Source organism: Erpetoichthys calabaricus, chromosome 16 (genome assembly GCF_900747795.2).
Source record: "Erpetoichthys calabaricus chromosome 16, fErpCal1.3, whole genome shotgun sequence".
Classification (NCBI taxonomy): domain Eukaryota; kingdom Metazoa; phylum Chordata; class Cladistia; order Polypteriformes; family Polypteridae; genus Erpetoichthys; species Erpetoichthys calabaricus.
Window position 1 is genome coordinate 83,376,030 of NC_041409.2, and position 26,110 is coordinate 83,402,139.

Genomic DNA, 26,110 nt, shown 5'->3' on the forward strand with positions numbered 1-26,110 from the left:
TGGCCATGATCATCTCGCTTCTCCTACCTGTGCTCCAATTGGAAAAACAAAAGAAATGTAACCAACTGTATTTTGTATTTGTAAAGGGGTCAGCCAAATATGTGAATATAGAATCTAAAAGAAAACTACCTTAATCAATTTAAGACTGCTTTCTTTTCTAGTAGTGGTTCTCAGGGAGCCACATGAGCTCCTGCAATTCAGGAAACAATCTTCCACAGGACTCTGACAGAGCATACTTGCCACATATGTTGTTGGTCCACATGACATGGTTTTGTATTGTAGCAGAATGTTGCACTTCCCAAAAGAAGCAAAAGTGAACACGGGAAAAATTTTGTTTTAAACTCCCTAGTTAAGAATCAATCTAGGGTTAAAGGATTGTGAGTCTATGCAGCTCATTGTGCTGCTCCATGATGCATGAATAAAAAAAAAAATAATGAAATGGATTAGAATATTATTGCAGAGTAAAAAGCCTTTTTTATCAAATACAGCCAAAGTCACCAACCTTCATAAATGCCCTCTGGAAAAAGATATTCTCCCATGAAACAGAAACTGTGTTCATCAATATGAGGAACACATTATTTTCATAGTGCCCTGATGCATACTGTATATGAAGTAAGGAGCAAGAACCTTCTCAGGTTCAACAATTCCTTAACTGAAATGTCACAATAATATTCGTGAAAAGAAAATGGTTTACAATGTATCTGTCTGAGGTGTTCTTTCCCCCTCTGATTGTTCCCAATTTATGTGATGGGTAACAAAGTAGCTTACATAATGTACTGAAAGACAGAAATCATCAGTTTTCTATTGTTAGTTGCTCTGATGGATAGCTATTCTAAGCCTGTGATGGAATTTCCTACCAAATTATACTGATTATTGCATTTAGAAGAAAACCATGGGATCACGTTTCTTTGTCTTAAACATTACATAGGATTGTAGGATTTTTGAGAGATGAGACTGTATCTGTTTATTTTTAAGCAGTTCAGTATTTGAGAAAATGTATGTTTATGGCATGTCATTGTGTGTGTGTTCAACATTTGTGTTTTGTTGCTTGTCCTCTTTTTTTGATTTAACCCTACTGTAAATAATATAGTGTACTGCATCATGCCATGATTATAAATGGTAGAAAATAATATAAGAAGCTATTGTCACTGCTTATTAGAAGTCCACCACCTTTTAGGCCTCATTTTCGTAAGAAGTAACCAAACTAAAACAACTGAGAATAATGTCGATACCACTTTGAACAAAAACAAAAAGAAAATTGGATTAAATAATGAGCACAATTTTATGTAAGGGCAGGATTCACATAAGTGAGTTGTAAATTTTAATTTTTGATCTTTAGTGTATATTTACAGTAATAGCTTAAAGTATGTGGAGCCTTTCTGAATGGTGGCACAACCCTATTTTAAATCAAATCATGTGGAATGATGCTTTACTGGTGGATATGACGCATGCTTTTCTCAGTTCCATTACATTTTGTGTTTTTCAGAATTTTAAATAAATATCTATCACCACTTTTTAATTTAATATTGGTGGGGAGATGGCAAGGCCAGCTGAATAATTTTATCCAGTTTTAATTCCTCTGGCAACTACTAAATGTTTAAGACAAACATTTATAGGCAAAAATTTATTTTTTTTTGCTGATTATTTTTTATGGAGGTACTCCTAGTCCCTTTGATGGATCTACTGTTTGTTGGAAAATGTATTCAGAACTGTCCCCCACTCAGGAAAACAAGGGTTAATGTAACAGGCTATGGTAACCCATCTACGCTTAAATTCTGTTTTGAAATATGAGGTATTGATGTTCATTTAGTCTGCAGTTAAGCATTATTTGTCGAATCCTAGCTTATTTTCTTCAGTGTTGACTAGTATAGTACCATTTCTTTCCTTACTATTTCAGCAGAAGTCATGTATCAGTTGGTTTATTATTGCTGCTCTGCTTTAATGGTAATCTCTCTAGCACATATATGACACAAAGGTTAATATTTTTTAGTACTGCACTTTGCTTTTCCAGGGCATAAAGTTTTCTAGCAACATGTTTTTGCCACTTAACAGTGCAGTATTTGTTCCACCTATTGTATATCCATGATACTGAAATTCTGCTGTAGTAATAGTTCAAGATCTACAGTGTAGAATTTTGACCTCCTCTCGTAGAGCTGCATAATAATGAAGAGTTAACTAAAAAGTTAAGTGGATCGGTGGTAGTGCTTGCAGTCTCGCAACAAGGAGCCAGGGGTTCAAGTTCCAAGTGCTCCCTGCACAGAGCTTGCATGTTCTCCATGTGTTCGTGTGGGTTTCCTTCAGGTGCTCCAGCTTACTCCCAGAGCACAAAGGCATGCAAGTTAGGTGGTTTGTCGAGGCTAAATTGGTCCTTGTGTGGGTGTTCAACATGTGATTGGTTGGGATTGTTCCTGTCTTGCACCTGACGTTTGCTGGGATAGGCTTCAGTTTCCCCATGATCTTGCTCTGGATAAGTGGGTTTAGGAAATGGATGCATGTATGAATGGCTGGTTGAAGGAAGATGTGCTTTGTTATTGGCACAGTGCCAATTTAGTGTAATAATTTAGCTAATTAAGAATCATAAAGGTTAGCATTAATACATGTAAAGATGTATTGTGCTTTATACAGATATAGTGTGGAAAACTGGGGTACCAGGGTTTCATTTGCCAAGCATGTGCAGTAATTTAGAGGAGTTAAAACGAAAGCGTTACATTCTCCCAGGCCCCTAACATAGTAATCATGTTAGTTTTCAAAAGACAAAATTGTTGTATGTTCATGTATGGATTATGTACTTGGAGGAATATAAAGGTGTGGAATAATTGTTAAAAGATGTTTAAACCCCTGGATAAACAGGTAGTCTAAATATGGTGTGTATAATTTTTAGAGTATTTTCTACTCCACCACCTGTTCACGTGTACACTGATTATTGCTAGTATTTTGAGTTATTGATGATCTTCTTTTAAAATTTTTGTTTAAAGCAAATACTTTTGTTATATTTTCGTTTTATTTTAGATCAAACCCCTCCATGAAAAATATAAGTTGTATATATGAACTGAATAATTTCTTGAATTTTATTGATATATAAATACGATTCAAATTTCACATTAAGCAAACAATCAGACTTTTTTTTTTAACTCAAGCTTGAATGTGGTGGCTGTGTTTCTTTAGAGCAAGCAATTAAATACAGAATCACAGCAGGAAAACTTTCATTATGGTAACTGAGTCAGAGTTTGTTTGCCATTCAACAATGAGCAGAAAGCATTTTCTTTAACAAAGTTGAATCTTATCAAAATAAATCCAGCAAAGTACAGGTACAGCGAAATGCAGTTTAGCATCCAGCCAGAAAGTGCAAATAGTAAAGTGCAGTAGACAATAAGGCAGCATACCAATATACTAGAGGAGTGGGCTGAGTACACAGCCCTGCAGAACATCAGTATTCATGATCGGTTTAGACTTTTTAGAGGATTTATGGTGGTTTAACCTGACAGACTGGGGTCTGTTGTTTAGAAAGTCCAGTGTCCAATTACAAAGAGAGGTGCTGATGTCGAGGTTACTAAGTTGGAGGGGATGATGGTGTTAAATGCAGAGCTAAAATAAAAAAATAACATCCTGACCTAGGAGTAGTTGTTGTCTAGGTGTGTCAGGGCAGAGTGAAGAGCTGAGGATATGGCATCCTCCGTTGACCTATTGGGACAATGGGCAAACTGGTAGAGATCTAGTGTGAGAGCTAGGCTGGATTTGAGGGGGGCCAGAATCAGTCTTTCGAAGCACTAGGTGATGGTGGAGGCGAGTTCAACAGGGAGGTAGTCATTTAAGCTCCCTGAAGAGGATAGTTTAGGCACCTGTATAATCCTTGTGGACTCGAGGCATGCAGGGACAACAGGCTGGGCCAGAGAGAGTCTGAAGAAGTTTCTGAAGACTTCAGACAATTGCTAAGCACAGATTTAAGCACATGCCTGGGTATGCCACCAGGACCAGCAGCCCAGCATGCATTCACTTTACTCAATCTAGGTGGGAAGTGTGAGGGGCTGGTTGTCTGGGTGAGGGGCAGTTTTGTTTCCAAGTGTTTTTTTGTCCCAATCAAAACAAACATAAAAGTTGTTTAGCTTGTTAGGAAGGGAGACATTACTTGTTGTTGAGGTTCTATTCACTTTCCTGTATTCCGTGATGGTCTGGATGGCTTGCCACATACATCTGGGTTCAGAGTTCTTGAAATGATCCTCGGTGTGTTGCTTGTATTTCGTTTTGGCTCTTTTGGCCATGGCTATAATCGAAGACTGAGATGATATGTAAGTTGGTTGTATGTACAGTACAATAAGTTACCTGTTTACATGGTTACTTTTTGCCATTTTCATGCATGCAACTGTATGCATTTAGGTGGATTTGGAGATTTGGTTATCTGTTTTGATGAAGCAATTGCAGGTTACAGGCCTTGCTCAAGTGGCCAACGGAGTAGAGTCCCTTCTTGCATTTAAAGGATTTGAACTGGCAACCTTCTGATTGCTGGCGGAGATCCTTAGCCTCAGATTTGCCACTCTGCTGGTTTATGATAATCTCTAAAGCGCATATTATATGTTCACTGGTGGACTAATAGTCATTTTCTAACCTGCTTGATCCAATTCAAGGTCATGTAGAGGTGGTGTCTATCAATGGTGGGTACAAGGTAGGAAACTGCATTGTACAGGGCACCAGTCCATTGTGGGGCCCAATCATCTGCATACTTACACTCGCACTGGGACCAGTTTAAAGTTGTAAGTCTTGGAGTACCCAAAGGGGAAAAAATCCACAAACACAGGAAGAACATTTAAACTCCTGAAGCATTACTTTGATTTTAAAATGTGTCAACTATTAATTTGTAGAAACTGCTTTTAGCGGTCTAAAGTTTTTTTGTTTTTTTTCATTCAACTCTTAGACAAGTAATGCTTGCTTATAAACAAATGACTACTTATAACAGAACATAGCTTTTTCCTCCATCTGCTGAAGAAGAGTACAAAGTCGATGTATGTGTAGGACTGATTTAATGTTTCGTATTTCCTCTTCTTTGTCATTCTTTTGTTGTTTCATAGGTTTTCTACCAATAATCCAACCGATGAGAATTTTCTACCTGACCTGTGCATGCTGAACAGTGTGAAAAATGTACTTATAAGCAAATGTAAATTATTGACAATTTCTACTTAATCTATGAATAATTTCATACAGTGGTTAGCACTGCTGTCTTACCACTTTAATAAATAAAAAATCAAAAGTACTGTACTGGTAAAATACCACAACGAATATCTTTACACCGAAATTTTCATTACAACATAGTATTTTTATGGTCCCGACAGTTTCCCCATATGACACGAGTCTATAGAAATCTCATTACTATGAAGTACATTCAGCAGATACTTTCATTACAATGAAGTGACCTTGGAAATGCTTGAATGAATCGGCCACAGAGCAGTTAGTTCTGTGGTCGCAGCTCAGTTGATCCCCAAACAGAAACATTGTAATTTTTTTTTCTTTCTTCGGACTTTCCTCTTACTGTTTCTTGCTGTTTTTGTTTTTGGTGATTTTCAGTGATACCTTTTGCTTATTGCTCAGCAACATTTGAAAAACATCCATTTGAATTGAACTCATTGTCACCCTCCTATAGAAACGGGAGACACGAAAAAACGACAACCGTTCATATTAGAAAAAAAAAAACTGTTTAAATTTTTGCAGCTCTCGATTGCAGCAAAAAAAGTGAATTCAGAATTTCGCCATTAACACTGTCAACTTTCTTGAAAGACCGAGCAAAAAAAGAAGAAAAATCTCAGATTGCAAATGTATGAGAACTGCTGCATTTGAAGACGCCGAAAAAGCCGTTTTTATGTGGTTCAGTGATACACGTTCAAGAAACATTCCTATTAATGCGCCACTCATTCAAGAAAATGTGAGGGTTCTAAACTCTCTTGGGACCTCTTCCAACTGGACAACACACCGAAGAGCATCCTGAAGTATGATCACCGCATCTGTGGAAGACTGTTTATCTGTTGCCGGCGCAACCGCATGCTCACAGCGCTGGGACAGCTCTTCACCAAAGCAAACGGAAAAGATCTCGGGTGATGCAGGGAACAGTATTACTTGGCCACTAACCTGGCCATGACCCTGCCTCACTACTGTGTCTGAGTATAGGAGAGTGGTAGATCCCGCTACAATAAATAACCATGCTGTTCCTGTTTCAAGCTGAATAAAGCTGGTTTTGCTAAAGTACCGAGACTAAGCCTCGCGTTTTGGGGTGCAGAACAAGGGCTTATAGCGCGCCCTCGTTCTTTTAGGCTCACAGAAGCAAATCCTGCGGTTGCCCTACCCTGGCAATGGACAATCTTACACAGACATGGCAATCACGCTTCGGGACGCACTTCAGTGTGATGTTTTCATTGGGTGGTTTGTGTCCCAAAAGAGTTCAGAAACCTCACAATTTGAAGAAGAAAAGGATGATTCAGCTTCTGATTGATAACTGTGCTGCTAACAGGCTTCCACATTTAGATAATGTTTGGGTTGAATTCCTCCCACCCAATTGCACAGCAGTGCTTCAGCCATTGGGTTTGGGCATCTTTAGCACCCTGAAAGTGTGTTATCGCAAGGAAATGCTGAGAAAAATTCTTGTCCTCATAACTTGTAGACAGGAGAAGATTAAAATTAATGCGAAAGAAGCTGTTGAAATGATTGCAAAAGTCTAGACGCAAGTTAAAGAAAGCAGTATAGCAACAAATACAGAAGCTCATTACAACGAAATATTTTTTTAGTTCCCCGGCAGTTCGTTGTAATGAAATTTTACCTGTATATGTGTTATGTTATTGTAAATTTTATACGGCTTAGTGTGTTTGTCGTGTTCAGGGTTGGATTCTTCCTAATGTTTGGTGTGGCTAGGATAGTGTCTGACTCTTGTGGGAGTGAATTTGATTAAACTGGTTTAGAAATCCATATCAAAGCTTTCATTTTGTTGTATTTAAGCCTGAAGAATGCTACCTATTGGACTATTTTTAGGTCAGTTTCACATCACATTAGACTGTAATGTGTTTTTTTTTTTTTTCCCCTTAATTTAAACGTATGCTGTCCTTTCCTCCCTTGTGAAAGCATTTGTTTTGCTTATGGAGCTTTAACAAGCCTGCTTTTAGAGCTGGAGAGTTTGGTCTAACTGCCAAGTCTGTAATCGGAGGCCAAAGTTAGCAGATAAGGAGTACTAAAGTGAGACTGGTTGTCAGAAGACCAGCTAGATTTTAAATACAAATTTATTGTTGTGTACACAGTACAATGAAATTCTAATTTGTGAAAAGCTTGGACTGTTGTGTCCTAGGTTTGGGAAGGCTATATTTGATTGTATTGTGCTGCTCATGGAGTGTTGACTGGCACTGCAGCAGCATTGATCAAAAAGTGTCTCTGAAATAGTAACTCGAATACTAAGCATTCATAAAGACATGGCATTCACAGGAATGCAGGAACAGATTAATTTGTTAATCAATTTCTGTCATATACCTCGGGGGGGTAAAAATAAAGTTGTCAAAAACCAGTGCTCATGCCTGTAATATACTGGCTAAACTACAAGAAGAATACACTAGTAGACTTGTTTAGAAGTATCTATAAAAACTTCTACACTGTATACTTGAGAAATGCAAATGATATGGTGATAATACTGGTTTAATTTCAAAGTTAAGATTGTGTAATTTCATAAAATTGTCCATTAAGAATTGTGGACAACAGATGCCTATGTATCAATGTATATATCAACTGTTATATGTTTAAATTTAGCATATCTGTAGGGACCAACTTGAAAAAAGAAATGTTAAATATGGAAAAAATGCTAAATGAAGAAAACTGTTGCTGATTTGTTAGGATACTATTAAAACCGATAAACCGAGTATAGGTCTCGGTTTTTTGTGTTTTTCGGGGTGTTTATAGTCTCACTACAGTTATTTTTGTGATTACTAGTTACTGTGCGATCTAGTTTGAGCATGTTCTATTTAATTTATAGAACTGTCTCTTAATTTCAAACTTTTAATCCTTCCGATGAAAACTGCTGTTATTCATAACTGTACCATTATAAAGCCATGAGAGCATGAAGTGCATCATGCGCAAAATAATGCTATGTTTACACTGCAGCTCAGTTCCAACTTTTCTATGCGTATGTGAGACAGATGTGATCTTTCTAGAAGTGTGTTCAATGAAAAATGATCTAGAAGCACATTTTCAGAATGCATTTAGAACTTTTATAACCACTGTTTTGCATCCAACACCCAAACATCTTGACATGGCAACAGGTCAGACAGGTTTATTTGTTTTCCCCTCTTGTGTTTCTTCATTGCTGTCATGAGCTGACTAATTTGTAGATGTTCTACATTAAAGTGATGTAGCACAGCATGTGGGGGACATTTACAGAAATCTGTACACCCTCGTATCAGATTTAGATCGCTCACAAAATTTAATTTGAACACTCAAAACAAAAACAATCCAACATGAGGCAAAAATCCAAATAGTCACTCTTCACTGTAGTGTGCGCATAACCTTAATAATTTTTGCCTGAACAAGCACAAGTCTAACTATGGGGAAACATTAAATATGGCAATGTTAAATTGGTGTGTGTATGGACATTTTCACAGTATGTCCATATGGAATCATAACATTTGTCTATTCAGAGATCTGTATGTATACTTAGATTTGCATGCATATATTTTTTCCCATTCAGATAGACCAGATTAGAGAGAGACATCTCTGTGTGTACTTGTTTGTATGTAAAACGCATAAAACAACCTGTTCCTTAATGTTTTAACAAAACAGCTGATGTATGCTTTGTATACTAAAAGTACTATGAAACAGTTTCTTGACTGAGAAAATACAAATGTTTTTAAGATTTAAAAAAAAAATAAAAAATTGGTTAATGTCCATAAGTGCAAAATAAAGTTGACTTTCCCCAGATCTGAAGTTCTCTCATAACCTCTAGCCCTTTTAAGTAAGGAAGGATAGTAAACACACTAGGTATTTACTCCTCTTCCTTTTCTCACTGTAACACAACAGATCGCAGTATTAATCATCAGTGTGTCTGTGTAGGATGGTGTGTGTGTGTGTATGTTGGAGAGGGGAGTATAGTGAATTTGTAATGTGAATTTCCCATTGGGATTAATAAAGTATCTATCTATCTATCTATCTATCTATCTATCTATCTATCTATCTATCTATCTATCTATCTATCTATCTATCTATCTATCTATCTATCTATCTATCTATCTATCTATCTATCTATCTATCTATTATATAGTGCCTTTCATATCTATCTATCTATCTATCTCTATCTATCTATCTATCTATCTATCTATCTATCTAGTGAGATGAACATCAGTTATTAGTGAAAGAGAAATATCGGCAAGTTGCGATCACCCAGTGTCTTTGATCACTGGGAAAAGCCAGGCAACTGTAGCTCTCTCTACACAAATAGAAGCCAATCCAGTATTCTTGCCCTTACTAACCTAAATTCTTCGTAAATGGAAAGCTGCCAATGAGGAATAACTGAAATCACCCTGCTGTTTTTGACTGATTACAAACAACTGAAGTTTGAGGTAGATTAATGGTCACCATGACACAATCATCAAAGAAATAGAGGGCTGAATAAAAATGATTTTGTGATCTTATCTCTCAAAGTTTGAGAAAAGGTGTATGCTTTGTTCAGGGGCTGAACTGATGTATTGAGTTAAAGTACAGCTAATGAAATGCCCCTTAGTTCTTTGAATATGTTAATTTTCTGCTAATGATATGGCATTTTCAGGATTAATATGCCTACAGTCAGTTTTATTTTGAGGAACTCTCACTGCCTGTTGTAAAGATCAGTTTTGGATTGGATGAACTTTATTAATCCCATGGGGAAATGCAGATGCATATAGCAGCAGAAACATGAACATGAATACAGATTGAAGAACAAATAATACAGCTGATTAATCAATGATACATTTTATATTGTGGAGATATTTCAAAATGAACTTAACAAATACATCAGGAGGAAATCTTGAATTGCCTGATAGCATTGGGCTGAAACGACCCCCAGAGGCACTTCTTAGGGCTCATTTATACTTCACGCTCAGAACACGTACGCGCCCGCATCATGGCCGCCACGCGTGCCGAGCGTTCATTTGATGCGTCCTCTGAGCAGGTCCTCAGAAATTAATGTGACGTGTGCGCAAGTTGCAGTACCAGCAAAAAGTCGGGGGGCACAGTGTGCTAAAAGTTGGAATGTGACGTCAGAGTCTGTTTACTATCTACATGTGACAGAAAGCCGCTTTGCGGATCCTACGAGATCGGTGTGCGCGCTTCAATATTTGATAAATGGTTCGATGTGGTGAAGCAAAATGCCGACATACAGGTGTATTCATGGTGCTTTTATATTCAAGCGTCGCATATTCCCTATCGTAATGACGTGATACATTTTAAAATTCTCACATATCGTCTTCTGTGCCATCTTTTTCTCTAGGGCTTCCTCTGCTCCTGACTGCAGCGAATCGCCAGCAATAGATCGCCACACTGAGCACATTAAATGTATGATATTCCAACTCTCTGCACATTTAGAATCCTTAGATTTATACTTGATACACTTTCATGATGAAAAGCATTAAAGTATATTACATTTTACAGATAAATCGGTAATTTCGTTAAATAATGAATACTGTTAATAATTACACACATGGGGTGAGACAGTGGCGGAGCGTTAGCGCTGCTGTCTTGCAGGGAGTCACGTTGCTGATATTCCCTGCCTGGAGTTTACGTTTTCCTGCTGGGTTTCCTCAGTGTGCTCCAGTTTCCTTCCAAAGATATGCAGATTTGGGGATTTAGTTCCGTTAAAATGACACTATTGTATATGTGTGCTTGTATTCACCTTGCGATGAGCCGAGGCATTGTCCAGGGATTGTTTCTCACTCGTGCCCAATGCTTGCTGGAATGGACACATCCCTGGATTTAATCAATAAACATCCTTTTCAGAGGTATTGCGATAAGGTGTCGTCGGAATTTAACGTGAGTTCTAGGCAATTCACAACACAGAGAAGCCGAACCTGTTCTCACCGTGATAATATCTCGCACTGCCACCTGGCGGATCCCTCCAGATTTACGTAAAGTACGCGTGCAAGTATAAACACTTCAACAATTGCGTAGCAGGAGCGTCCGCTGCAGCATGTGTCGCGTCACGTGAAGTATAACTCCGGCCTTGGCACACAGTAGTGGAATGAGCCTGTGGCTAAAAGTGCTTCAAGAGAGCACCCCTCCTGCTGGTTAGAGGAGACTTTTCATTATGGTGTCCAATTTTAACCACCACTTCCCCCCCCCCCCCCCCCCCCCCCCCCCCCCCCCCCCCCCCCACAACAGCTTCCAGTGTGTCTGTGAACCAAGAGAGGCTTTACAGTGCAGTTGCATTTTATACAGAGCCTTCTGAAATATCAGCTTTTCATGTACACACGAAACAGAACAAAGTTGGCTTCTGAGAAGGATGTGTAATGGCATGAGAGAGAGTGGGAGGTGTGTGTGTAAAATGTTGAAGTAGGACATGGTGAATCATGGTGATGGAATGTATTTGATCCGTTGATTTTTTTTTTTTGAGTGCCCTGTGGACGATAGAGGGCGCTATTGCCCCGTGAAACCCAACAGACAGATTCTCCGGACACAAGTTTAAAAGCACTAAGCAGATTTTAATATTCTTCTTAAATATAGTGCCTCCAAAGCACCACATCCACCAAATACACCACAAATCAATATAATAAATTTCCTCCTCTCCTCCCAGCAGCTCTGTCACACTCCCTCCCAACTCCGGCTCGCTTGCTGGGTCTCCACCAGTCCTTTTATATAGTCCTTGACCCGGAAGTGCTTCTCCTCTTCTGTTCACGTGACTTGGGAGTACTTCCGGGCTTTATGGGAAATGAAAATCCCAGTGTCACATGGCGGCACCCACAGTATCCAGCAGGGTTGTGAAGTCAAACTCCATCTCCCATGATGCCCTGTGGGAATCTGGGGCACCTCTAGGCTGCAGGGAAGTAGTCATCTAGCATCCTGGGTGTGTCGGCCGGGTTGAGCTGCCGGCTGTCCATCACAACTCCAAGATACTAAAACATGTTGGAGATGTTAGTCCTTGTTTAACACATGTATAATGACAAATCAATGAAAAGAAATTGAATGGCTAAACATAGGTGTCCAGTGCTGTTTGTCTGCAAGTTTAAATCAATTTATTCAAACATATATATCTAAAGCAGTGTATATCCAAAATAACTATTAAGAATTAGAAGGGCTACATCAGTGTGCATCGGCAGAATTGATAAGTAATTGGGGGAGGTGGAATCCCTCTTCAGCCTCCAGTAAGTGATTTTTTTTTTTTTTAAACTATGTGTCATCAGATGTCTGATAAGGATCACAGTGAATATTTGCTTACTGGCCTTTTTATGTTAATTTTTTTTGTCTCCTTTTGTAACTTTGCAGGTCTTACAACAGCTGCTTCAAATGAAGACCAATTAGTCATGAAAAAGTGGGAGAGTAGAAAATTAATGGCTATGGAAAATGGAACAAGGAATTGCACAGAACCAGGCAAGTTTTCTAAAGAGAAAAGTTACTACCGGTAGATTGTAATTTGGTCTTCCTCTGGTAAGGGATGGTTCAATTATATCATTGTTTCTAAGGTGTTTTAAGTAAAGTATATGTGAAAAATCCAAATGTGTTTGTGTGTGTTTGCTAATCACATTTATTTAAAACAATAGGAAAAAATAGCAAGTAACATACTAGGGACATTCCCTGTCACATCCAAAGATTATGCTAAATTTGAAATCTGAACATTATATGGTAAAAAACACACAGATTCTATCAATTAATCATCCATAAACACAAACATAATTACTACACAGTGGTAAGACATAAGTATGCATATATTAGTGCCAAACATAATTAAACATTCACAATTAATGGTCTTTCAAATTGTAATGTGAAATTTTTCCTTTATCAAATTTTCTCCCATAAGTCAATTGGCAAGACCCCATGTAGTGTTAAATGTAAAAAATAAAAGTACCTGATAAAGATGTTTTACTTTTTTAAATATTAGAAGTTTAGCAGCCCAAGAGCCTAGGAAATTTAATCTCTTATGGTAAGATGATTGGGGAAAGGTCAAACGTTAGGTGGGGTTGGGAAATGGTACTGGGGATAAAACAATGTGCATTCTGGGCTAGAACAACAAAATCGCACAAGGAACACCGCAGTGAGCTTTAACAGGCCCTGGTTTTTGACAGCCCCTATGCCTTAACTCCCAAAAATCACGAGAAAAAACTCCCAAAAATAACCTTGTAGGGCAAAAGAACTTGAAAGAAATCTTGGGAAAGGCAAGTCGGAGAGAGACACCTTTCCATGTCAGTTGGGCATGCAATGTTTGTCAAAAATGGGGTAAATACTCGTACAATACACAAAACAGAAAATGAAGCCAGTGCGGAAATACCAGAACATACAGAGGACAGGGTTTGATCAACAATTTTGATAACATTGGAAAGGAGAATTTTATAGATTAGACCTATTGCAAATAGTTAGCAAGTACTGTATGTAGCATAGCTTGAGGACAATTAGTAATTGAATGAGTTTAAGATTCCATTAGAAGTAGGATTTAGTCATGGAAAGAAGGATTTGGTATCAGTTTTGTCTGAAATGTGAAAAATGTGTGTTAAGAGTTTAGCAGACAGAGAAGAGAAATTAACTGTTAAGTGTGCATATCTGTAGCTGGCAGCTCTGGGAACAGGGTAAACTGGAAGGAGACCAGGGTGGGGTGGGTAAGGGATAGCCTTGTATTGATACTTGACATGATATGACAGTTTTCTTGTATGACTTCTTAATGAGAAGAACATAAACTTCTGAGCATGTTGATAAACGTATAACCAAAAACTATTTTTTGCTGGGCAATCCACAAATAAAACCACTTGAGTCATTCAAAGGCTGTGTCAGCATCACACAAGTAAAGAGCTACTGGATGATTTTTAGACCAGGAGATATGTTTTATTATTAAAGCTATTTTAATTGTGCAAATAGAAAGTAACATTCAAGGACTATAAATATTGTATTTTCCTGACAAAGGAATGTTTGATTTGAAAATTACATAGCATATATAGCTCAATGATCTCCTGAGGTTTAAAATGGTCCCTTACCTAAATAATAAGTGGTTTATTCAGCTTTGGATTGGTTTTTAAACAGAACCATCTGAGTATCTCTTTGTCAATGTTTTTGTTCCCAGGTGTGGTTTTTTCATGCCCTTATGCCTTTTACAAGAATCCATCTGCCATGCTGACAGCTGCTTTTGGTAGAGGTTAAACTGGGACAACTAGGTTTAAAATGGCACTCTGGTTTACCTCATTTTTAACCTTGTTTATTCAGTTTTGTAACATTGTCAGGTTTGTGTCAGTCTAATGTTTAGTGTTTGCATGTTTTTTGTTCACTTTAACAAAAGATTAAATTAAACTGTTACTTTGGTATCTTCATGGCAATGCTGCATTCATGAAGTACTGTGGTAAGTTCGTGTTTTCCATTCCCTATAGATTTAAACTTAAACTCTTTCAGAAAGTGGACAGATGGATATGTTGTCTTGGTTTTGTACTATTCTGTCAAGATACCAAAATATTAAACTTTAGACACTAATCTCAAATAAAAATAACATAAATAATAAAGATTTCTTGGAAAAATGCATGTTGTTAAAGTATACTTTTGTATTTTATATAAAAAATAAAAAAAAACTCCTTTTATCTTATGTTTAAAAAGTAATAAGTAACCATATTCTTAACTATTCTAAGTATTTGTTAAGACCAGTGAGGCTCTGTGTACTGTTTAATTCCACATACACAAGTCTGGAAATGTGAGGGTTGCCCAGATATTTAAATTTTTAATTGTTAGGGAAAATACATAGATAATTTACTATTTCCCCTAATGCATCCCCTAATTTTTTTTTCTCCTTATAATAGTCTGTCAAGTGCAAGCCTTGTACTACAGAGAAACAAAGATCATATATCCCCTCCTCCAGGGCAGGACAGTCTGAAGCCTGTATTAAATACCACTTTTCTACTTAAATAGCCTTATTATTCCCAAACTGCTAGTCTTTTCAAAGAACCACAACTTTTGGAGCCCAACAACAAAAAGTACTATTATCAACCGGTTTATATTGTTGTTGTTGTAGAAAGTACATTGTAAATAAGAGTCCTGAGCCATCATCATATATGAAATTCAAACATGGCCGTCCTTTATTTACACCTACGAGTGCAGTACCACATGCTCTTGTTAATGCAGCATATAAGATAGATGAAATCTAACAAAGATTCCTTTAATCAGTTAGGTTCATTTACATATAATGACTACGAAGCATTTCAACCACCAGTTGGTATACAGATAAATGGCATGGTCTAGAAACCTAACTCTGCTATTTAAGTATTATGTAAAGTTCCAAAATAGTTCATCATTAAGAGCCCTGGGTGATACCTGATTTAAAAGAAAGACTTCTTATATGTATACTGTTATCCGAGAAATAAAAATTTAAATGTTCTATATGATCTAATTTTGTAATTTAAATGTATTGGCACAAAGGTCCATATGTCCCAGTTAAACAGGTAGACAGTTTCAAGAACATTTCTTTTGTAAATGTACGTTTAACTGCCTGCAAAAGTTCACTATAAATAATGAATGCACAGTCCAGTTACTAACCCTTCAAGCTTTAAAAGGCACCGAACTACCTCCATACCCTCTTGCATCATTACAGTACTGTTAATCACCAAGATCTCGTCAGTCTTGTCATGTGCCATGCTAACCTAGGTTCTATGGGTGACTGAGCCTTCATCTATTGTATCCAGATTTTGGAGTGACCTCACTAAAGTGTTTTGTGCTGCTTCTTCAATACCTTCTTCTAAAAGGTAGTTATGTAACTTGCACTGGCATTGCACAGTCTTACCCTCTGTCTATCCATTGGACCATTGCAGAGGGACTTGGACCGCATACAGCCTTGGGCAGATTTGTGGCCAATGATATTTAAGTAAATGTAAAGTATTACACATAGTAAGGTAAATTGTGAGGTTTGAATACACAATGGGAGGTCTGAAAATTGAAATTATGTGAAGGATTTAGGAGTCATGGACTCCTAAATATCAAGTTCTAGACAGTGTTTAGAATCCATTAAGCAGGCCAACAAAATATTAAGTTATATAGTGCCCTGATGTGTTGATTACAAGTCCAAGCAGGTTCTACTCAAGCTTCATAATGCACTGGTGAGGCCTCATCTGGAGTCCTGTGTGCAGTTTTGGTCTCCAGGCTACAAAAAAACCTAGCAGCGCTAGTTCAGAGAAGTGCGACTAGGCTGATTCCAGGGCTACAGGGGATGAGTTATGAGGAAAGATAAATTGAGCGGAGCCTTTTCAGTTTAAGTAAAGAGAGATTAGGAAGGGGACATGATTGAGTTGTTTAAAATTAAGAGGGGAATTAGTACAGTGGGTCAAGACTGTTACTTTAAAATTAGTTAATCAAGATCACTTGGGACACAGTTGGAAACTTAAGGTAAATTTTGCACAAACATTAATAAATGGAATAAGTTACCAAGTAGTGTGCTAGACAGAATTGTAGGCACTTTCAAAACTAGATTTCATGTTGTTCTGGAAGAATTGAGTGGCTGTGACTGGTGAGCTTTATTGTGCTGAACGGCTTGTTCTCATCTAGATTGTCCAGGTGCATCGACATTAAAACAGTATGCACCTCTAGCCTCGCACTTCTGTCTAACCATAACCCACCTGTTTCTACCTCTGTGTGCATCCCAAAAGTGAGGCTCTAGAACACAATCTCCATAAAGGACACCTGTAAAAGATGTATATAATTCCTTACTACATATATGCTGGCCACTTCTTTTTCAATTTCAGCAACCTTGAGCATGGGGTGCTGGATTAGCTGATATCTCCAGCAGATGTAAATATCCTGGGGGTGGGCACTGTCGCAGAATCTCTGCAAAATGTTTAACACCATGCAGGACTTGAATTGTACTGGCCTTTCTTAAATTTTATCATTTATTTGATAACCTCTTTTAAAATATTAATATCCAGAGAACTACCTACTAATTCTTTAGTGCCTATTGAACTTACTATTAATTTTCTCACTAATACTATTACATGCCAACTTCCTGCTTTTACTCACTTTAAGATACCTGTGAAGAGTATTTTAATCTCTAATATACTTTCTTCTACACCTGTCTGGGTGTTTATTTTAAGAAGTAATTTATCCTTGCTTTTTTTTTTTTTTTTTTAATGGAACGCATGTATTTGATACAATATCTGTTTAAATGCCCTCCTCTTTAAATGTGCTGTTTATCCTCGCTCTTTTCCAGGCTCTCTTGCTTATCATGCATGCTATGTCCCTAACATAACTAGTATTTTTTTTGCTTGATTCCTTCTTTACATGGAAATTAACTTGCATATTTACTGTGTACACATGCCTGCCGCAGCTGACCCTGTAGCACTGCTGAGCTTTGCGCACACACAGCCCTTTCACTCACACATGCTTTGTTCTTAAGCAGCTAAAAAAAAATTACAAAAAGTACTTTTAAGTGTAAATGTTGTGTATGAAACATAATATGATTAATACACAAATCATATGCAGCACTCTGCTCTTGGTTCAAACCAAGCAAGCAAGTATGACTTCATGATGCAGTTAACGACATGGACACCAGTAAAGCGACTTTTGTTGTGCTAACCTATAAGTTTGTTTTCATGTTTTATTTTTACTTGGTGTTTAATGCTTTTGATAATCTAGTAGAGATTTTCTTGAGCCGCTGCTCCTATTCTACCTTTTTCAACATTGTGAAAGTGTTTTGACCATGGGGAAGGTTCTACATAACTTAATCAGCAATCAATTAACTTAATCAAATTGCAATAGTATAACTACCTGGAAATGTTATTGTATAAAATGATGCGTTCACATTGTTGACATGCTGCTGAAATAAGAGTTGTGTCCAAATGCCAGTAGCTTTGATTTATATACTTGTTATGCATCATACAGGTTGGTTTGAATTATCAGGTTGCTTCCCATTTGTGACTATTTGTTTGCTGTTTTGTGACGTGATCACAGGTTAAAGAATTTGCTTGGAAATGTACAGATACAGGATTGTAAAATTTGTAAACCGGATACTGCTTATTTTATTAAACGACTTAAGCATGCTTACCTTTTATTTGTATTTTGGTAAAGTTGGACTGTCTGTTCCCATAGTGCTTAATATGAAAAACTGGTAACCTATATTTAAGATCTGTAAGGTTGTAGTTGGCTTACCAAGCAGATGCAATACTTTCTCATATACTGAACAAAAGTGCTTGTTTCCTTTTGCTTTTCAACTGATTTTATTCCAACTTTTATATTTATCTTGATTAAGTTGTCTGACCCTTTGTTGGGGTGGAGTGGAAATGTTTTGGTGATGGTGTTTTTATATTCTAAAATTGATTGTCTTTTATTTAAGTATGGAGGGCTCTCTGATCTAAGTTCAAATTCAGTTGACTACAGTAATGAACTACATCAAGTATATGGGTATTCTAGAATAGGTCAAATGTAAAATTGTAAAGTCACTGTCCTTTTTAATATATTTGGACCATTTCATGAGTTTAGTTTATAGTCTTTGAATGTCTTTCATTCCCAGAGGCTGGTTTTATTTTTCAGTTTTAATACTGGATTTACTGGTAATAATTGTACTGCAATGATTAATTTTCACCATTTCAAAATAAACCTGTTTGGCTCTTGCCGTATATTTATTACTGACGGTGAGAGTGGTCCATCTGGCTGTACCCCTCTGAATGGGTGCTTCCTCTCCCATCCAGTTGTATAGGGATTAAAGAGTAACAAGTAGATTTAGATATCCTTAGGCTCAGGGACAGGCAAATTTACTTGTGATGGTGGTCCATTTTCTCTAAGCTAGATACTTGGAGTTTTAAAGGAATGTCAAGTACCAAGACATTTCCGATGGAGCCCCATCAGCTAGACTGGAGCAGTAGCCAGGACAAAATCTGTATTTGTATTTAAAAAAAAAAAAAAAAAAAAAAAATGCTCCAGCTGAATGTCAGAAAATGAGTTCAGAGTCACAGCAATTTTAAAATAGTGAATAAACAACATCAGTTACAGGAGGCATGTGCACAGACCAAAAAGAATTACAATATAAAGAATAGCGTGTGGCTACTAGAAGATTGTAATTTTGCTGAAATTGAGGTTTTGTAGCTATAATGTGTAAAAGATTAGCATTTATCTTGCAAAAATTTAAGTGAAAATCCAACCATTGCTTCTGACTATAACTTTTTTTTTTTATTATTTATTTAGAATAAAGGAAAAGTCATAATAGTGAACAGGAGTTCACTTTACTCAGTCATATTAGGAAACACCGTGGAAATATATAATTTACAGATACATCTGCTTCACTTTACAACAGTTAAGCCCTATAACAGGCACTAATGAGAAATCCAATCATGAGCATTCTGTTTTTCTTTACTAGTTTAACAGATGCAATGTCAATTGGACACCTTGTTGTAAGATGCTTCAGGATTATCTTCTGTGTGGCCGTAGTGCTAATCTGTGGAGTGCTAGGATTTCTTTGGAATATGTTTTACGTACTGTACTACTCAGATTTCATGTCCATACACTTTTTACATCTTGACTATATTAGTGTTGCATAACTGCACATATTTTGAAACTGATGTAAGAATGAAGAACTAGAAGTGTTGAGTTGGAGCAAGTTTGTCCAATATTCATTTTTTTTTTTGTAGACCTGTTGAATAAGTTGGTTTTTGCTGGGCAGTGTTGCAAAAGTTAGTCATGAAGTCTATGTGTGTGGGTGGTTTAATTTTTAAAAATTATGACGGAGAGAAGTGGGGGGGCACAAATTGAATTTAAGTGAAACATATAATGTTAATTGTGAAATGTTAATAACTATTAGCAAGATTTGCTTAACCTTTAGATCATAAATTCTGCAGGAGAGTCAAAGTGGATGCAGGGGTTTTTGTTTTGTTTTTTTTAGTTCTAGTGACTGTATTCATGCATGCTGCCAACCTCTCCTCTTCTAGTGAGTTTTTGATTTAAAGAAATAATTCTTTTAACTAGAGATGGCTCAGTGTCTCATGTCTATTCTACTCATTTTAGAATTTCAGTGTTTATTTTACTGTTCTGTACAAAGGGGGATTATTTAGTGGCTACTCTTGTTTAGTTCCCTTACATATTATGGGCCCCGATTGAGTGTGGGCTCTCTCTCTCTGTCTCTGTCTCACTCTGTGTGTGCGCATCATGTTGATGATTTTGATTACACTCCCAAGGCTTGCAAAATCTTGAAATCCCTGGTTGCCCTTTGGGTAGACACTTTCTTCAGATTTTGGTAGCTTGAAAAGTATTTCAGTAGCCCAAGTTCAAAAGACAATTTTAATGAGAAAGTTGTTGTTGAATAATCGATCAAATTCATTTATTTTCCCAACACAAATCGTAACAGTCATAAATAGATATTCAACAATTCAGTAATAATCATCAGCACCATTCAATATAAAATATGCATTTGTTTCTAACTAAACTGAAACTTGTATGAACAGTATGATAAATTTAAACATGAATTGGTCTGTATCAGACTCTGAATCCGAGATCTCAACTGATATCACAGATGAGAGTACCACTTTTTGTGAACAGAGTTCCACAGTAGCACATGCTACCATCCTCTTTCACTATGGACTTTGTTTCCTAGGTTTTCTGGTATTCTTCTGGTTTTGTTCTTGGGATGAGTAAGATTGATGTGGTAGTCTCCACTAACTGATTTATTCTCATGATGTTTAACTTGTACTGCACATGGAAAAGACAGTACTGTAGTCTAATGTGAAATGTAGCAAGCAAAGACCTTTCGTGGTATTCATCTACTGCACCCCACACCCTTTGCTTTGTCTGTTACTGAACCTCACCTCTTCCTTTCATGTGCTTCATATCCACAATGGTGGGAATGTAGTTTTTTTCCACAGCCCTTAGAAATCTCAGCCTGCTTGGCAGCGACTGTGTGCTTTTCAGGCCACTGCAATGAGCCACTTTCTCATTAAGCAGTTCACTTATTTCACTCTATTCTCTTTCCTTCCCTGGGAAATAGTAGTATATCTTAAAGATGGATTTCAATGTATCCATAAACTTGAACAGCTATTCACAGCCTTTCAAACTATCCAGTCCTCCAAGTTCTAATTTATGTACCACACAGTGGATTATGATGTGGGATATCCACTTTGTTTCACAGTTACTACTGTTATCTCACCATTAATCACTGCAGTGCCATCAAAATTTGCACACAATACTTTATTCTATGTCTCTTCACTGATACCCATGTTGTTCACTGCCTCATCAACCACTTCTAAAACACCTAAACCATTTGCATTCTACACTGGATGACATTTGATCATGTAAGTGACTATGTCACCATTAGGTTTCATATACTTGACATGAACTGCTCTGCCATCTACAAGAACTGGTAAGAATTTGCTTCCTTGTATTTCCCTTTCAATCTGATTTCTTGACGTTTGTGCGGTTACTCCAATACATGTTCTTTGGAGGCATGATCCTTGTGATAAGCAGAAGCAAGATCTAGGCCATATGCTACTTGAATTTTGCAAAAGGTGTTAAATTTTGCTAATGGTAGTTCACTTTTGGCAATGTAGTATGCTTTTCAGAAAAGTTTTGTCAGGACTTCATGTTGTGATTTGTTCATTTTTATTATGATTTTTTGCTATTGGCATTTGTTCAGGGAAAGAAGCTGCAGACTGGGCACTCATACACTTCTTAATGCACAGATTTGTCATGCTTTTTGATAATCTTTTCTAAAATTATTGCTTTCAGTAACAGAAGCGGTTGTAACAAATTGCGGTGAATTGACACACCCAACGGAACATTGTTTCGTTTGCCTTATGTTCCAGCCACAGAAATTCTTCCGTCCATGAAACCAAAAACATATGCTTTCTTTTTGCCTAATAGTCCAATATTTCTGAATTTTTAGTCTTTGTGGTGGTCTGCTCTTCTTCTGTTCCTTGTTCTTCATTCTAACTTGTCTGCTTTGGTTGAGTAGAACTGAAATATATGTGTAAATCCTTGCGTCCCCTCACTCTGAAATTTTCACACACACGTGCAATGTGATTTCACAGGCTATAATTTTAATTAGATTCATGGAGCATGTAAACTGCACGGAGTCCCTAAAGGGACATGGGCAAACAAAAAATCCTTTTAAACTTTTGTGTCCTGTAAATAAAAAGTAAATAAAGTAAATAAAAGGTGAGAACTACACTACTTTACTTTACACAGGGTGGCAGCAGTGCACCAATTGTGATCGCCAGAGATCATGTTGTAATGATCCAGTTGGAGATTCAGAGGGCTGATGTGGCTAGACAGCTACTGAGCACTGTGCTGTGCTGTTCCCACACCGTGCTTCTCTTTTTCATCTGCACACTTACTGCTATTGTACAGTGCGTGTTCCCTCTCGCCAAGGCCAAGACGGGGCCTCTATTCCAGCACACTCCATACTGTCTCTTGCGCACTGCATTTAATTTGCATATTGCATTGCACCTTCTGAAAGCACAGTGCTCAGTAGGTCTCCATGGCCCTCTGAATTTCCAGCCAGATCATTACATTATGAAACTGAGAAGAGAGAAGTAAACTAGTATTGCATGCATACATGTCTCTGCAGGCAAATCCTATTCATTAAAAAGCTGTTTGTTCCATGATCTTTTTCTGAGACCAAACAAAGCGAGGTAATGAATCCGGGTTACCAAAGAGGAAGTAAGGACCACTATGAAGAGGATGAAGAATGGGAAGGCTGTCGGTCCAGATGACATAACTGTGAAAGCATGGAGGTGTTTCGGAGAGAAGGCAGTGGAGTTTTAACCAGATTGTTTCATACAATCTTGGAAAGTGAAAGGGTGCCTGAAGAGTAGAGAAGTGTACTGATTTAAGAATAAGGGGAATGTGCAGAGCTGTAGAAACTACAGAGGAATAAAATTGATGAGCCACAGCATGAAGTTGTTGGAAAGAGTATTGGAAGCTAGGTTAAGAAGGAAGGTGATGATTAGTGAGCAGCAGTATGGTTTCATGTCAGTAAAGAGCACCACAGATGCAATATTTGCTCCGAGGGTGTTGATGGAGAAGTATAGAGAAGGACAGGGTTTGCATTGTCTTTTTGGACTTAGAGAATGCATATGACAGGTTCCCTAGAGAAGAGTTGTGGTATTGTATGATGAAGTCTGGAGTGGCAGAGAAGTATGTAAGAGTGGTACAGGATATTTACAAGGAACGTGAGACAGTGGTGAGGTCTGCAGTAGAAGTGACAGATGCATTACAAGTAGAGGTGGGATTACATCCGGGATCGTCTGAGACCTTTCTTATTTGTAATGGTGATGTACAGGTTGACAGATGAGATTAGACGGGAGTCCCCATGGATTATGATGCTTGTAAATGACATTGTGATCTGTAGTGAGAGTAGGGAGCAGTTCAAGGGGACCCTGGAGAGGTAGAGATATGGTCTAGAGGAGAGAGAAATGAAGGTCAGTAAGAACAAGACAGAATAGATGTGTGTAAATGAGAGAGAGGTCAGTGGAATGGTGAGGATGCAGGGAGTAGAGTTGGTGAAGGTGGATGAGTTTAAATACTTGTGATAATCAGTACATGTAATGGGGAGTGTGGAAGAGAGTGCAGGCAGGGTAGAGTTGTTGGAGGAGAGTGTCAGGAGTGATTTTATGATAGACTGGTACCGGCAAGAGTGAAAGGGAAGTCTACAAGATGTTAGAGAGACCAGCTGTGTTATATGGGTTGGAGACAATGGCACTGACCAAGAAACAGGAGACGTAGCTGGAGGTGGCAGAGTTAAAGACATTAAGATTTGCATTGGGTGTGACAAGGTTGGACAGGATTCGAAATGAGTACATTAGAGGGTCAGCTTAGGTTGGATGGTTGGGAGACAAAGTCAAAGAGGTGAGATTACGTTGGTTTAGACATGTGCAAAGAGAGGTGCTGGGAATACTGGGAAAGGGATGTGAAGGATAGAGCTCCCAGCTAAAAGTAAAAAAGGAAGGCCTAAGAGAAGGTTTATGGATGTAGTGAGAAAGGACATGCAGGTGGTGGGTGTAACAGAGCAAGATGCAAAGGACAGGAAGATCTGGAAAATGATTCACTGTGGCAACCCCTAACGGGAGCAGCCAAAAGAAGAATAGAGTGGAAAAAGCAAATAAAGGAGGTAATTTCATTTCTCTCAGAATATAATTTTAAGTAGCCTGTTGGAGAAAGTTAATAACCCCAGTACATCAGGCTATCGATTTCTGCAAGCCTCAACTGTCTTTTAGTTGTTGAATCATTCTTGGTTAAAGACAATATATTTATTACCTTCATAAATCCCACTTTGTGTGATCTGTTCCTATTTAATACTCTAAACTTTCTTTTTAATACTGTAAAATTGTATATTAACATGGTTATCTGCTTTAGGGAGTCTAGTGTCAAGACTATATATTTCTCTCCTAATTAAATGTCCAAATTCTCCCTTGCAGGGACTACTGCCCTGTATACAGTGTGCCTCCCAGAAACCACTTCTTTCCAGCTGGTATATTCTGTTCTCTCCTCTCACCAGCCACACAATTAGAATTTTTGTTTTCTCCATGTTTATTATTAGAATCAAAAGGAGTACATTGAATATTATTACTGCAGCAATAAACAATTTTCAAAATAAATAACAGAACCCTACTCTCTGCAATGTTATAAATCTTGCTTTATTGCAATGGTGAGGTCATTGTTTGGTTGGGACAAGGTATAGTACTAAGAGCATCTAGTGTTGATTTCCACAGGAGTTAGAGAAGAGACAGAATCATTGGAAAGAAGCGCAGTAAGCGGGCGCCTGGTTTTATGAGAAGGGACACCTTAAACATAAGGAAGCCTAGTGAGTGTGCCCTGGTTTGATAAGTGGCACATTTTGAGTTACAAAATACATAAAGCCACAAAATCTGATCTGAAGACAACCATTTGAACCACTTGTAGGACTGTAAACTGTTCATACACACAGTGTTATTGCTGTAACTATGTTAATAGGTGAAACAAAATAATTAAAAGTTTAACTTCAGCATAAAAAGATTTAAATCAGAACTATGATACTGCATCTGTTCTATACAAGCAAGAAACTTTCATGGAAATCTTGCTGGAAGAACTGGTTTTATTTCTGACCAATTAGAATTGCTTTGATTAATGTCCGATGAAGGTCTAAAACAGTTAGTCTCCATTTGTAAAGGCTGTGCACATTTATGCAAGGCAATGACAAGCTAAAATGTCATTAAAGTTGTGTTGATTCTTGATGTCCAGCTGTTGCTGGGCAATAAGTAAAGCAAAGAAACTTTATCAATTAGGAGTTAGTGTAATACAACATAATGTCTTGGGAAAAGTTTTGTAAAACTTCCTTTCTTTGGAAAGTGCCAAACCTTTATAAAACTTTTGGAATGAATCTGTTTAGTGAAAGATGGATATCTTGCAGATGGAGGCAGTTTCAGATTATGGTCGATCTACTAAGATTTAGGTTTCTTTCAAAAGCATCTAAAAGAAAGCAGCTTGTATAAAATATCGAATGATATCAAAACTGGTCTTGCTACAGCTGATGCACTTGTTAACACCTCAACAGTATGATGTGCAGTGGTGTTTGTGGGAAGTAGGTAGACAAAGCATTATCTTTCAAAAAAGTACATTTCTACTTTGATTTGTAGAACACTATGGGTGATCCAGTAAATTGTTTTAAAATGTACTTGTGTGGTGTACATTATCCTTGGACAAATTAAAGTTTTTCTCACGTTCTTATAGTAATATTGTACATAGAAGGATTTTAATGCAGCTAAATGCTTGGTAAAACTGTGTTTAGATGTTAGTAGCCATTGACTTGTTAGAGACTTTAGTGAAAAAACATTTGTTGGTCTATTATATATTTAAAAAAATATATATTTCTTTCCAGCAATTCATGAATTCCCTGATGACATTTTTACAAATAAGGAAAGACGACAAGGAGGTGTCCTGCTTCACATATTTGCTGTAAGTATATAGTTTCAGTTTATAAGCCCCAACATAAAATTTT

At 37.4% G+C, this 26,110-nt stretch overlaps 1 protein-coding gene across 2 annotated transcripts in view; it reads left to right on the forward strand.

The window, feature by feature from the left end:
* Positions 1–26,110, forward strand: part of slc24a4b (solute carrier family 24 member 4b) — a 65,888-nt gene that overhangs the window by 995 nt on the left and 38,783 nt on the right. For both annotated transcript variants that reach the window (XM_028821694.2, XM_028821695.2), the window contains exons 2-3: positions 12,466–12,570; positions 25,991–26,067. In XM_028821694.2, the coding sequence (XP_028677527.1) occupies positions 12,466–12,570; positions 25,991–26,067 (182 nt within the window). The remainder of the gene's footprint in view (positions 1–12,465; positions 12,571–25,990; positions 26,068–26,110) is intronic.